Raw genomic sequence first — 16,044 nt, 5'->3', positions numbered from 1 at the left:
ATACATAGAATAGGTTTGAATTAGAGAATCATGCTACTAGCCATAGGGCAAGTTTGGTTTTGATAATATGATAGAGTTCAAAAATAATTAATAATGAATGGTATTTATTTTTCAGGATTCTAAATAATTTTGTATGTTTAAAACTCCATAGCTTAATATTTACCCATAATGCTAACACATAATATTGATAATTTGATTAAATAAATATGAAGTTAGAAATAGGACATGATTTAATTCAATTGAGAAGAAAGGATAAATTTTTAATTAAACTAATTTTAGAAGTTGTTCCCAAATTATACATCCATTCAGTGAAATATTTCAGTGCCAGATTTAAAGGTTACAATATTTCCAGTAAAATTTTTTTAAAAACTTTAATAAACTTTTGGCAATTAATCTACCTTTGATAACCACGTTTCCTAAGTAAACTCCCAAGATAGCGTTTTTAGCTGTAATTTCTGAATTGAATCTCTCATCTAAATGATTTATAAACTCAATAATAAGGGAATTTACTTTTTTCATATAATCTTATCTCTATTTTAATAACAACCCTTTTTATGGACCAAGGATAAGGCATTTATCTGTCTATGCTAAATTATATTCTTATGAAAATCACAGTGTGACTTTAGCAACTGTTAGTCCTGACCCCCACCCATGGAAATATTTGTATTGATGACTTTTTAACAAACTTCTTTTACATAAGAGTCAGCGTACTTCAAATCAAAGGCAACACAAAATATAAGATCCTTGTTCTGCAATTACAACAAGTGAAACTATGCAGGCAACAGATTCTGTCATAAGAAGTTGTAACTGACACTAAAAGATGGTTTGTAAGTATGTGATTGATGGAATCAGAGAGCAGATAATGCTGCAAAATGTAGCTCCCTACTGCCTGCAACAAGTAAGGCACCAAACAAAGGCAAAATATTCATACGGTTTCTCTACGAGTTTGAATTACTTAGATGGTTTGAATTATCATTTCAATAATGATTTTAACGCGGTATTTAGAAAGCAAACTGCTTTAACTTTTACCAGGCTATAGCATGAGTCTTCACTATTGTATCTTCTAAAGGTTACCATGAGTAATTTTTTTCCTCTCTAGCTGGACTCTCTGAGTCTTCAGTGTGAAAGAGCACATTAAGTCTCAATCCATCATCTTTGTGAATTTAAATTATGAAGAACCATGGATTTGATCCAAGCAGCATGATGTAATGTGAAAAGCACGGGGTTCAAAATAGCATAGACTTGGGATAGAAGCCAGCTTCTCTTATTAGCAATTTAAATTAGCTAACCAAAGAGAACTTCAGCTTTCGCATCTGTAAACCACAGATTATAATTCCTACTTCACGGGGCTACTGTGAAATTGAGGAGATGGGGTTCTTTCCATTCCTGAGTTTCTCAAGTCTACTCTTCAAACTGAAATCCTAAAGATCAGGGGAATGTAAGAATAGTGTTAGCACAAATTTGTACTAATAGTATTTGGGGTTATTATTAAATATATTTATATTTGTTTTAATTCATGAACAAATTTGAAATTCTGTAAGTATTCATATCAAAGTGGACAATTTCCGTACATCATTCTATTAAGAATAGATCAGACAGATAGATTTTCATAGAAAGTATTGCAATTTTAAATGTGAATGCACCTAATAATATTCTTTTAATGAGGAGAAAATTATTAATCTTCAGAGGTAAATTTGTGTTAATTCCATTTAGATTCTCTTTTGTATAAAAATAAACAATCATGCCATCTTGTTAAATCTTTGCAAACAAAAAGGAGACTACAAAGAAATTACCAAATTCACTTTCAAGCATATTCTAAGGCTGGGTTAGAACACTGGACTTTCATTTAGTTTAATACCCTCTCATAGGGGATCTCAAAGTGTGGTCCTCGGACCAACAGCATAAGCATCATCTGTGAACTTATTAGAAAAGCAAAATCTTAGGTCTTTTCCAGATCAACTGAATCTGAAAGAAATTCTGGAGTTGGAGACCAGCAATCTGTTTCATAGGTTTGATATTCTTTAAGGTTTGAGAAACAAAGCTTTGTGGCATTAGGTCCTAAATCCAGTTACATCAATATGTAAATCAGAACAGCGTAAAGGATCTCACTGATGTTAAAATAAAAACATTACCTATCCAGTACTACTAATTTAGTAAATTTTAAAATTAAGGGCGGGGTCAGCCCGGTGGTGCAGAGGTTAAGTGCGCACGTTCTGCTTCGGTGGCCTGGGGTTCGTCAGCCTGGATCTCAGCTGCGGACATGGAACCACTTGGCAAGCCATGCTGTGGTAGGCGTCCCACATATAAAGTAGAGGAAGATGGGCATGGATGTTAGCTCAGGGCTAGTCTTCCTCAGCAAAAAGAGGAGGATTGGCAGCAGTTGTTAGCTCAGGGCTAATCTTCCTCAAAAAATAAATAAATAAATAAAAAATAAAAGTAAGGGAATATATTTTACATCTACTTTTTTCTGATCTTATCAGAAATGCCTGGAAAATTATCATCTAGGAAAATAATATTGCCCAATAGCATATTTTTAAAGGAATAATATAAATGAATAATGGAAACAATCAAATATTTTCTCAAGGTCATGTCACCATCAGGACAGATGCTAAGGACTATATGTTAGAACAAGGTGACGTAAAAAAGCTTGAAAAAATAGTCTAATACAAATGTAATTGTATGAAGGAACCAAATATTTCTATCAGTAGCAGAAACCATTTAAGAATATTGGTTAAAATTGATATGTGTCAGGTAAAAGTAAATATATTCTTTAGATTGAAAATATGAAACTTTAAAGATTAGGCCAGATTGTTTTCTTTCTTCACTTCTCATTTCACATTCAAACTCCTTCAGGCATGTGATACACTTTGCAGAAATGCTGCTGTGAGTGAGTGAGAGACCTGATAGGATGCTGCTCGCCGGGCATCAACATTCCAATCATACTTCATTCAAAGTCTCAAGTATACCACTCATTAGTTGGACGATCTTGGCTCTACTACTTATTATCTGTGAGCTTTATTTATAAAAGTATTCTAATAATAAGTGTGGCATTGTATTGTGAGAATGAAAGAAAAACCAGGCCAACAATAGTGCTGTGCATCAGTGAAGTATAATATAAATGTTAATCATTATCATTCTTTTTTGATATGCCACATATGGCTATTGATCAGCTTTCTTGTCATACTATAATAGCACTGGCTAAAATGACAAAAAAAGAAGAAATACTAGGAATTTCAATTGCTCAGGCTTAATGAGAAATGTTCTGGACATTATTTATGTTTATAATGCATTGTAAATTGTTTCTATAAATATTATTCATGAAGGAGTTAGAGGAAATGAGTATTAATTCCTCTAAGCTAATAATCTCTTATGAAATTATAACTATATCTAAGGAGGAATTTGCCAAGCAAAATCAGTTTCTTATCATTTTCATCAGTTGGAAACAGCAATTGGTAAAGTTATGATATTGATAGCAGGTACAAATAACCCTCTGAACCTGGAACATATCAAAAATATCAACTCTGCATATAAAAGTTATTCCAAGTATACATATTTTCTATTTCCTCTTTAGAATATTGTAAATTGAAAAACCCTAGGGAAATACATAATTCATAAGTAATAAAGTGAACAGGAAAACAGGAATGGTACACTGTCAAGTGTCTAGAATACACAAACATTCTCCCCTGCAGCAGCATGCTTTACAGAAGATTTGCTTTGTTATGCATTTCAAAACTCTAGTGCATTGATGTTTAAAGAAACTGCGGGTCCTCCACTTTATTTACAATGTAATATTGTGAAATAACATTGAATTTGGTGAAAAGAAAATGCGTTGTTTAAAGCTGCTTAGTCATTATGGAATGCTACGCATCTCAACCTTGTTTACAGATAGTTTAAATGTCGCATTAAAAAAAAATTCAAACTAACTCATCCTACCATTTATTCAGGCATTTATGATATTCAAAATAATGGTATCAGATATTTTATTTATAGATACGTGAAAAGAAGGAATTTATGATAATGCTAAGGTAAACTTGACCAAAGATAGATATTGAACGATTTTTCAGCTACACTGGAACAAGTAGGTTATTAAAATGAACGAATATGAAACAAAATAAAAGCCTAAAACTAAAACAGATGGTCGTCCTGCCTTTAAAAAATAAAATAAAAATTAGCTTAAAATTATTACATCATGCTAAGTTTGACTATGCAGCACAGGAGAGAATGTAACTGCCATTAATGTTCTCTTTAAAATACTCAATTTTATTCTCATTTAAATTTTGTTAACTAGTTACTCAAAAAATCAGCATCTCAACTTAAGAAAAATTCAAATAAAATTCTTTATATAATCTCATCATTGTCCTTAGCTTTCTTTTAGCTCTCAAATGTATTATTTAGCTATCCTTAGTTCCATATGGAGATTCTGAATATATCTATCTATATATATATAAAATTCATGCATATATAGAAGTTTAAACTAATTTTTACTATGAGAATTATCTAATTTTTAAAATATAAAGTACAAAATTATACCATATCTAACATTTTATGAGTTGATTACATAGAGTGAGCAGAGACCAACAAATACCACTTTAAGAGTATTAAAAGATGTTTGTTTCACTCTATCACAAAGAATTTCCACTCCAAAGGTTAATATAAAACTATTAAACTGTTACCTATATAGGTAATTGACGCTCTGTTAGCTAGAGTTCAACTGTCTAACTAGGTAGCTGCCAATCTGGAATGATGAAAGCAGAGTAAATTGTATTATCGAAAAGCTAAATCGTGTTTAAAAGTTGAGGAAAAAGGGGATGTCATAGCAGTTTTGTCTGACCAGTGGAATGCTACAGCAGGAAGTTACAGACAGCTTCTGGAAAGGGAAAAGAGGCCCAATAGATAGTTGCAGAACTCTAGTGATAAACATGCTTCTGAAGTCTATGTAGACTTGGACATGGGTGTGAATATATTTATAATTATTACCAGGAAAAACACATTATGGAGAAATACTCAGATGAATTTCACATAGATTGATTTCAGAGACCAAGGCAAACTTGCTTGAGTTTTGAAACTTCTATTTTCATCTCTCACATTTTATCTATACTTAAGCCTTTCTTTTTCTTCTTTGATAATCATACTTATGAGGCAAGGGTCCCCAGGGGAGACGAGAAAATGACATTTTAACAGCCCTGCTCTGAGTATATCTAGCATCTCTACTTGATTCTGCTACAGTACATATCACCTTATAGTCTGCTGTAAAAAGCTTACTTGTATTTGTTGGTCTCTTGCCTTTGATTTAACAGTCAATGACTTACAAACAAGTTTATTGATAATACATATGCATGAATGAGGTCAAATTTAGTTACTTTTTGCTAAGAATATGAAATTGTTTATTTTTCAAAACATTTATCATTATTTCATTCATTTAATAATTTTTTATTTGGTATTACTAGTGCCAAATAATGGTCTAAGTGTTTTTACAAATAACTCATTTAATTAACATAAGAATTTCATCAAGTAGAAGATATTAATATCCCTATTTAATTCATTTAAACATCATTACATCTTGTGAGATAGATGCTATTAATGTTCTCATTTTAAAGATGAGAAACCTAAAGCTTAAAAAAAAATTGAATAACTTTCTTAAAGTCATACAGCAAGTATGTGGTACTGCTTGTTTTTGAAACCAGGGAGCTTGGCTCAAGAGTTGATGATCTTAACCAATAACCATGATATGCTACTTCTCACTCTGGTCAAAAATTGCCTACTAAAATAAATCTTTCTCAGTTGAGTTGAAAAGCTCATTAAATTGCCATAAAAGGCATCCTGAAGATGATTTCTCTAACGTCCTCACCTCGTGAGGACCAAGGAGCAGTTTCGTTAAAAGTAGATATCACAGTCAGACGATTTGATCCTAGGAAAAAACTACAATATTTTCACATTCTAAGTACTCTCTGATAAAACAAGCAGCCGGAGAAAAAAACGGCACCCGTGCTGCTCAATTCTGATGCTTTTCATCTCACTCTGCGTCTAAAAGGGTTTGAGTTATTCAGCCCCTCGCTTTGTAAACTCACATTTACCTAAGAGTCAGAAAGGTAAACTTTTGCAAGCTGGACTCAGGTGGTACGTCTGATGGTTTTATTTTTAATATTAGCTGAAGGAAATCTCCAGCATGATATTTTTAATTTCATCTGGAGAAAGGTCAGAACACTTATTGGAAAATCTGAAATAACAAGAAAAAAATCTCTGGCAAATTTTAGGGTGACATTAAGTCGAGGTATTTTTTTTTTTCCAGGCTCTGACTCTGTGTGGTTAGCAGTTTACTATATCTAAAAAGAATATTTCCTAAATAGTGGTGCAGACGTGGAGCTGATCCTGCTTCAGCCAGGCCCCCGTTCCTATACAGATGGGGTCATGAGCAGATTTGATAATCTCCTGCTTGAAGTCCCTCAAAATTTGGTAATTTTCATCCAGTTACTAAAACAAGTGATCTTTTCAGCGAAAGTTAGAACAATAATCTCCGTAACACTTAGGAAATATTTGGTACATTAGAGAAAATGTTTGTGGTATTTTTACTAAAATGAATGGCCCAAATTCCTCCTGAATATTCAAGATGGTGAACCCCAGTTTTGCAGTCTTTCTGAGTATGTCTATATCTCTGACGTAGTAAATATATTCATGATAAGAGGCATTTTTATCAAATTTAAATTGCTATATGGAGGAAAGTGACTCTTTAAACCAATATGCAACCCACTTGCACAGTGCTGTGTGTACTGTTTGCTATTTTGATTAATCTCTTTATACATAACTATTTTTGGACAATGAAGTTCAAATATTTCTACCATAAAATAGAATTTGTCACCTATTAAGCAATGATTTTAAAGGTAAGACTTGGATTCTCATTTTCTGCCCAAATTTTGTAGTGAGGCTAGCATTGGCTCCTATAATAAACATCTATGAACAGTATGCTGGTCCACTAAATGCTTTGTTTATTTCTCACGAATGTTGTTTGCGCATAGAGTTTACGATAGTAACCAAGCTTGAGTGTTTTAATAATTATACCTTCCCTCGCTACTAACGGGGGTTAATATTTTATCTTTCAGCCTGTATGACTCAGGAAGAGAACAATTTATTTGGTGGAGGAATCACTGTGTGCCTGTGCCAACGTGATTCTTTTAAATGAAGTGCCAGGAAACTAAGCGTAATTGCGTGCATTTGGGGGAACTGTCCACACATTTGGAAAAGAACTGGCTGGGCCATTAGAGGCATTTTATTCAGAGTGGAAATATTTTTTTCATCCAGACCACATAAGAAAGGAAAGATCTTCTGATCAAGAAGCGTACTTTCCAAATAATCAATTAGGATTATTTTCCTCTTTGTAGGTCTGAGTAATAAACTTCCTTGAATATTGTACAAAATGGAAATCAATTTATAAGACAAAATCTGAGAAGTTCTAGCTTATAAACAATTTCGTTTCAGGAATTCTCTCTTTCTAAGCAACAGAAAAGATGCTACTCACCATGGGACCAGGCGGCCCGTCTTGGCCCGCGGCTCCAGGGAGACCTTGCTCTCCCTATGGAAAATAGACAGGATTGATTTTTTTTTTAAATTGAGAAAAACATACATATTTCTTTTTTTATTTTAATTTTCAAAATACAAAAGGAAAGCAAGCAAGCATCACCTATGAATTCCATCTACAAATACTGTAAGCAATTTTGAGGCTTTTTACTTTGTGTTTATATGTCTACATGCACACACATACACACACATGGATTTATGGATGGATGAATGTAGCAAAATTTTACATCTTTGCGATCTTAGGGTTTGGTTTTCTATTCTGCCTATATAAGTTAGATTTTCACCAAGAACTTATTAAACAAATGACATTCTTAAATATTTTAAGATTATCTAACTTTAATTATTACATAATATTTACTGAATTCCCATAAAACACTCAAACCATAATTTCTGGAATAGTGCTGACAGAAACATTTCCACTCATCATTTTTTTAGAAATGAAACATCATTTTAAGACGGCATCTTTTAGCACAGATGCTCACCACAGGGCCAGGGATGCCTCGAAGACCCTCTGGACCAGGCTTTCCAGCAGGTCCCTGAGGGCCAACTGGGCCCGTTTTTCCGGCGGGACCTTCTGCACCTGCTTCTCCCTGTTAGAAAATAAAATATGTGAACACGTTAATAACGAGGAAAGGCATCTTATGATTTTATTAAAAGGACTGAAAAAGATGTTGTTTAATCTATGTATGAGCTTTTCAATCATAAGACCTCTAAGATATATTTTACCTTAGCACCTTTTTCTCCTTGTCTTCCCTCTGCCCCTGCAGCTCCAGGAGGACCCTAGAAATATAAAACTGCATTTAGAATATGTATCACACATAAAAGTAATGCAACTGAGGACTTATTTACACACATTCCAGTTTAATTTGTAATAGAGTCTACAAATTGTGGCTTTCTATAGCTATTTAGTTCAAAATACAATGAGAAAAATCAAAACCCTTTTTATGTACAAACTTTCAGTTAGGATATTCAAAAGAAATAAAGCACAGATTGAGTAAAATAAAGATAATCAAATCATATCAATGTAAGGAAACAGTAAAGATAAAGTTTTTAAAAGAATGCTGATGGTTTAGTCAGAGTATTAATAGTCAGATATTATTTTTTATGTTGTATAATAAGGAATTAACCCAATGTATCAGATTTCACTTCCATCGTTCTGTGTTTTAAGACCGACTCTTTCCTTAATCTTAGAACATCCACATGTTATACATTCTTACAGGACCATTTTCAAACTAGAATAGCACAACATTTAAAATCTTGATAGTCAACAGATATCGTATTTTCATTTTCTGGAACTATGTAATTCACATAAATAAATGGCATGGAAAATAGTATAACTTTTAAAACCTAGTATTAGAACAAAGTAGAAAAAAATCTTCACACTCCATATGTCATCCAAAAGCTTAAAAGAATATTCTGATGTTTCCATGACTATTGTACAGCTGCATGGATTGCCATGGAGAAATGCTAATTATTATATATACTTAAAGCTATTCATAATATTGCTCTTTGTTTGTGCGTGTGTGTGTGTATATATATATATACAGTCTTTTATCTTTGCAAGGCATCTGTTTACCTAATTCTCTCTATTTTTTAATTAGCTGTGTGACTTTTAAAAAATTATTAGTATTTCTGAACTTCACTTCTTTCATCCATAAATTGTTATCAATAAGAATTCTCTTGCTATAGAACTGTTGTTAAATGACATAACATATGTTAAAGTATTTTGTGAACTTTCCAGTGTAGCAGTATCAAATACAGGCACGGAATCTGGTGCTTACGACCATAAAGCCTGGACTCAGATTGCCTGGCTTCAAATCCTTGTTTTGCCACTAACTAGCTTTGCGATATTTGACAAGTTTCACACTGTGTCAGTGCTTCAGTTGACTTCTCTGCAAAATGTGGATAATAACAGTAGCTATCTCCCACAGTGGTCAGAGAATTCAATGAGTTGATACATGTAAATGGTGTATAACAGTACCGAGGACATAAAAAACACTGTGCAAATATTAGCTATTGTTATTATCGTTAACTAAAATTACTGGATATTACTATTACACATTAAGGTATTTTACCTATACTTTCACCATGTTGGCAATGTAAGAGTCAGGTTAAACAGAATAGACTCTCAAAATACATCCGTAGATACCATGTGAACAAATTACTTTTCCCATACATGCTATTTACAATACCTGAAAAATATAAATGCCATGTTTGAAACGACTTGTTTTAACTGGAAAATTTAAAGTTGGCTAAAAGTATATTTTATGATATGATCCTGTAATATATAATCAGATGTTAATATTCAGATTTCCTTCTTACATTTACATAGTCATCTGTGAAGTATAAAATTTGACATTTGTTAACCTTGTAACAAAATGATGTAGAAAAGAATCAATTTTGTTATATAACATATAATTTCAAGGTATCAAAAAAAGCATCAACTTTTCAAGCTACAAATACGATATAATAATCCTCATTATATCTAAATTTTGTTCCTTTTAATTATACTGGGTCCTTGATATTTTCATTTAAGGCATTTCATAGAAGACTTTCAAATCAGCACAAACAGGCCCTTGGCTTGATAGCCCACTACAATAAGTGCTTTTTGCCTACAGAGCTACACAATATATATTCATAATCAATTCCTCCTAAGACATATAAATTTTATAATTTTATTATAAACTATTTTATTTTCACTCATGAATGAATTTTTATTATTACTTAAAAAGCATTAAGATTCAATCTGATGCTGAAATTTTCTGCACAAGTTCGGACCTAAGTACAAAAAGTTTAAAAAAGAAACCTAATGGTCTCTAAGAAATCGCATTTCATTTTTCCCTATACTTTTGTTTTCCATTTGTTTACTTTAATTTTTGCAATGAATTGTGTCCAAAATCATCAACTGAGATTGAGGCTGGAGGTTGGGGAGAGTAGTTGAGGCGGTATTAATCGGTGAGAATAAGATGAGGCAGGAGGATGACTTTCTTCCTTTCAGATGCCATATTAATATTCTAATGGTGGATACAGGTTAGTCTTTCACACAGTCTTTTAAATTCACATTTAAAATGTGTATCAAACACTTCATCAAACTCAGAGTTCAGTCAACTCATTTTCTCTCTGAGAGAGTCAGTGAATACATCATTGGTAATTATTTCCTCAATATCATCACTGTAACTTCATATATTATAATGGATTCTTTGAGCCTCAACCCAAAAATAGGTGTATAAATTCTATTTGCAGTCTCTTGAGGTGGCAGCAATGTGTTAACAATAATATATGCTTTTAAACTTAAGTACATCTTTTTAATTTCATACTATTTATTCAAGAGAATTTCTGTACTGAAGCATAGAGCTTCCAATATTCCTAGTGTTAAAATGTTGAGTCATAAATTATTTCAGTGCTATGTTTAAAATATCAATCTATGCAACCTAAAACAACCATAATGACTAGGATTTTGGGAATAGAAATTATAAAATTCAACTGAATAATGGGCTTTTCCTTATTCTATGAAAGTTTTTCCTTAAACCAGTGACACAAAAGTATGGAGTCTTATCTCAAAAGACTGCATCTACACAGCTGAAATTTATAGTACAGAAGATTTAAAAATATCTGGTTTAAAAAAAAAGCATGCCATCAAATGTATAACAACATAAGAAAAATATTGCTTTTACTGCATGGGAGAAAAGAAAATCCAAGTTTGAAAAGCCTAGAGAATTTAAACACAAGTAAATGACAACACAGCCACAAAATGGTAATTCAAACACAGGGTTTCTCCATCCCAAAAGGATTCATCTGTTTTTGAATGCCTGATGTCTGTCATGGTGGAAATCCATATTAAATGGCTTTGCTCTGTTCTTTATCTCATTTTTCCCATTTTCATGTATTCCTTTAACTTTTTTCCAGATAGAACAGATTTTTGTTTTTTAAGAAAAACTAGGATGTAAAACTAGGATTCTAGAAGAATAGGAACCTTCCTTTAAATAAAAGTAATAATGCCTATGGACAAATTCTTATCTTAGTCATTTATTCCTCATATGGCTGCATAAAGAGAGGGGCAAGGAATTAATCTAGTGAACTATTTGCCGTACTTTCATGAAGAAATAAGTGCTGTGATTGAAAAATGCTTTATAAAACTTGGCACAATAAAACAGGCCCCAGTTAATCCTCCACCAATAGTCACTGTCACATGGGATTTTTCCTTGCCATGAGAAATATACTTCATATAAAATATTCAATATAATCCTCTCTCCACTATTCATATTTTACAATATTATTCTATAAGTTATCCATTCTTTCATTCGTGTTGCAAATAATTAGGCCTTTCTTATGTGCCAGAAATGTGCTGTGCATGGAGAATACAAAAAATTAAATAAATAAAAGCGAAACCCTAGGGAGTTCACAAAGTTCAGTTAGGAGGACAGACATCAAAATTAACAAATACAGTACGTAAAAATATACAAAGATGAAGTGCACAAAATACATACATCAATCACGTTTGGTAGTAGAGAAGGCTTGCCTAAGAACCTAATCTCTGACCTGAATCTTACAGAGTGGGTAGACGTGGGAGGGATGTTTCCTGCCAACACTTTACCTTCTGACCATTTACATGCATGCATGAAGGCATAGGGATGGAAAGTATGTATGTATACATATACGGTATATACGGATGTATATATATGTATATACGATAAGTTAAAGCTTCCTCCATATTTGTATCAATTAATAATAGCAGTTATTGCCTTAATTTTTTACAATGAACTTTCCTTTGGCAACATGAACTGGATTCCTTAAAATTCCATTTAATATGTGCCTTTTTCAGGTGATAATGTTTAAATTATTTTAGTTAGCTCTAGAAATTTTTTCAATAAAAGGGCATGGAACAAGCTGTTGGTTTCAAACAGCTATAATGATAACTTGAGAATTAAAATTCCATGGCTTATTAACACAAACTGTACGACATTCCAGTGCCTTGGGGAAATATACATTTTTATTCTCAAATATTACAAATGCATGACAGAATGTACATGTACTAGAAATGACAACTTAATTTTCCTACTTGTTCAATATCTGCTAGAATGTTGTTTCTCACTATCACTGCCACTTGCAACATTCTGATCAATATTCTATTAGGAAGGTATATTATCATTTATTTCTAAGATTCACTCATGGAAAAAAGTAATAATACTTTTGAACACATGTCCAGTCATTGCAATTTCTGCTACGAGATGTTATAGCAAAATTGTTATTGGTCTGCTTTTCTGTTGCCTCCAATGTGGAGAAACTAAGAATAGGACAAATGTTAATTTCCAAAAAATGCATAGAAATCTTACTTAAGATTACACGTTCTAGATGAACTGAGAAAGAGATGCTAAGGCAATTCTATATTCAATCAAATCATAAGGGTGCTGAGCGAATATTATAATTATTGCATAGGAACATGTTCTTTTGGTTTCCTCAAAAGTGATATTAAATTGAGTACTGCATCAGAGACATGGCTGCCTGCTGGCTGGATGCAAAGGCTGGTGGAGACAGAATTCTCCCCATCAATTTTAATTCACAAAATTCACTCTGAACCATACGCCTCCAGGCTCAGGTGCCTTGTGTTCACACGGTATATATACAGTGACCTCATATGTGTTCAGTACATTCAAGTTCCCAAAGACTTCCTTCTCAATTAACTCAGTTTAATCCCTGTTGTTTGGCAAATCCATTTTCTCAAAAAATATATGCAGTCATCAAGAATTCAGATGCTCCTTTTTCGGCAATAGTTCTCGCAGGAAATTCCTTTACAATATATGTTACATGATTTTACATGAATTTGCACCAAGGAATAAATAGTACAAATATGTACCAATTTCAACAGAATCACAGTATACCGTACTTTGAAAATGTCATTCATTAATATTTTATAGACTGTTGTATGTTTCAGCCAGTTAGTTCAGTAGTGATCACTGTATAACTCTATTGGCAAAGCAAAATTTAACAACAAACAAAACTAAGTTTACTATGAACTTACTATAAATCTATTGCTAATAAACTTTCCTTTCAATTTATACAACTTGGAAATTAGAAGAAAATATCTTAATCTTCCTTTTGTCTGATATTTTATTTATGATGTTTATTTCCTTTATAAATCATGCCATTATTTGAAACCTGTATTTAACGCCTTAGTAATAGTATCTACTGTTTGCATAACTGATACGTCCAGAAATTAGACTTGGTGCTTTGAATATACACTTTATTAATCTAATTTAGCCCTCATTCCAGCATTGAAAATTAGTTATTATGTCCACTTTACATGTTAGTAAACTGAGACTCAAAGAAATTAACTTACCTCAAGTTATATTTCTAGGTGGCAAAGCAAGGATTTGAAATCACGTCTGTTTGATTCTAATGTGACAGCATTCAGGACTACTTACGTGCTGATATTAAGCTATGCAGCATCTCAGTTCATAGGCTAAGAAAGACCTATGTAAATAATTTGTATTTCTATTTTTTCAGCTAAGCCACCTATTTTCTTAGGTTAGGGTAGAGCTCTTGACTAAATGAACTAGTTTGTTTGATTGTAATTTAAAAGGGTGCAAGCAATAATTGCTAATGTTAAATCAGAACAAATTACAGTTTTAATAATAAGACTGTTGAAACTAGAATAATCTTTCATTACCATTAAAAATAGTTTTTATTCTGGTGAATCAAATAGATTATTGTGTAAAATAGATAAAGCCAATTAAGCCTGCCAGTTTATCCAAACCTAATATAGGATACAATTTAACACATTGTGTTAATGGCTTTCAGGTTAGATTTAATGATGGCACTTTTTAAAAGAGGAAGACCTGCATAATATTCTTTAGTCGGCCTGACCCTAAGGTTGATTTTTCTGCTATATCAAAATGGATGTAAATAGCTTTGAAAGGAATGCATAGTCATCACTGTTCTCCTGTCATTAATAATTCATGGATACAAGGTCTGCTAATTTGTTTACCAAGTGACTGGAGTGGATTAAAAATAGCTCATCGTATTTATATAAATTGTTCCTTAAAATGAGAGGACAGAACATCCCTCAAATTTTTGCTGAGATTTATTTTTAAATAATCCATCAAAAATCAAAAAGGAGAACTCCACTAAAGAACTTTCTAATAATATCAAAGAAAACTGTGACACAAGGAATGACTCAGTTAAGTATTTTAATATTCTAGTCTCCCAACTTATAAATGTATTACTTCCTATATGTCACTTGCAACTATTGCATCCCTGTTTCTCCCAGAGAAATAACTACCATGCTAAATTTTGGTGAATGGTTGCCTTAATTTTCTTCATCATTCTTATGACTTATGCTTGAATGCTAAATAACATGTTCATAGGGTTTTTTGCACATTATAGAAATGAAATCATATAATACATCTTCTCCAGCTCAACATTATATATATTTTCTTCTTAACATCAGGTGTTTGAGATTTATTTATGTTGATTCATGCATCTGCAACACATTCATTTTCATTGCCACATAATATTTTAGTTTATGAGCATATCTTAATGCATTTGTCATTTCTATATTGTTATTAGGAGCAAGAGTGATCTGAACATTCTCTCATGTCTCTTGGTAAAGATGTGTAAGATATCATTTAGGGTATGTACCTAGGAATGAAATTATAAGATGGTAGCAAAGTTCATGTTAAATTCTACAGGTAACCTAGAATAATCCTCCTAAAGTAATTGTACCAAGTAACTCACAATAGCTGTGTATGATAATCCCCATGATTTTTTTTTAAAAAAATCCTTTCTAAAATTTGGTTTGTCAGACTTCAATTTTTGCTAATTGATGAATGTAAGGTGGTATCTTAATGCCATTTTTAACACATATTTCTCTGACTTCTAGACACATCTTTTCATGTGTTTGTGGAGCATTTCTGTCAAATGTCTTTTCATGCCCTTTGCTACTTGCTTCTGTTGGTTGGTTGAGTTTTTCTTCTTAATTTGTAGGATATACTTAGACACTCTGGAAAACTTTTCTCTGCAAAGTTTCTATATGTTGGAAATATTTTCTCCTAATTGGATCTTTTCTTTTCAATGCCTTTCTGTATTTTTAGATAAACTTTTAATTGTAATATATTTGATACATCACTCTTTTCCATTCTAGTCACATTTATTAGACCGGAATTTATGACTAGAATTCATAAATTTATTCTCCATTAATTTTTGCGAAAATATTCCAAAGTTTTCTTTTCACACTTAAGGTTGTCACTCAACTGCCATTTTGTGTGTGTGTGAATGGAGAGAGGTAAGGTTCAATTTTATTTTTTTCCAGGTAAATATTCAATTGCCCTAAGTACGATTTACTCAATAGTTTGTCCTTTATCCATTGATCTGCAGTGTCTAATTTGTCACAAATGAGGTTTCTATATATTCTTGGGTCTCTCTTTTCACTGAGACCATTGACCTATATATCTACATGTAAGTTCAATTATAACT

General features: G+C 32.2%; 1 protein-coding gene across 6 annotated transcripts in view; it reads right to left on the bottom strand.

Annotated features, from left to right (window-relative positions):
• COL11A1 (collagen type XI alpha 1 chain) overlaps positions 1–16,044 on the bottom strand; it is a 197,539-nt gene that overhangs the window by 14,299 nt on the left and 167,196 nt on the right. For all 6 annotated transcript variants that reach the window (XM_070608147.1, XM_070608150.1, XM_070608146.1 and 3 more), the window contains 3 exons: positions 8,299–8,352; positions 8,055–8,162; positions 7,514–7,567 (listed from right to left, as the gene is read on the bottom strand). In XM_070608147.1, coding sequence (XP_070464248.1) covers positions 7,514–7,567; positions 8,055–8,162; positions 8,299–8,352 — 216 coding nt within the window. The remainder of the gene's footprint in view (positions 1–7,513; positions 7,568–8,054; positions 8,163–8,298; positions 8,353–16,044) is intronic.

The sequence above is a fragment of the Equus przewalskii genome, unplaced genomic scaffold, assembly GCF_037783145.1.
Source record: "Equus przewalskii isolate Varuska unplaced genomic scaffold, EquPr2 ChrUn-13, whole genome shotgun sequence".
Taxonomy (NCBI): domain Eukaryota; kingdom Metazoa; phylum Chordata; class Mammalia; order Perissodactyla; family Equidae; genus Equus; species Equus przewalskii.
The sequence above is the reverse complement of the archived record's forward strand: the minus strand, read 5'-3'. Positions and strand labels throughout refer to the sequence as shown.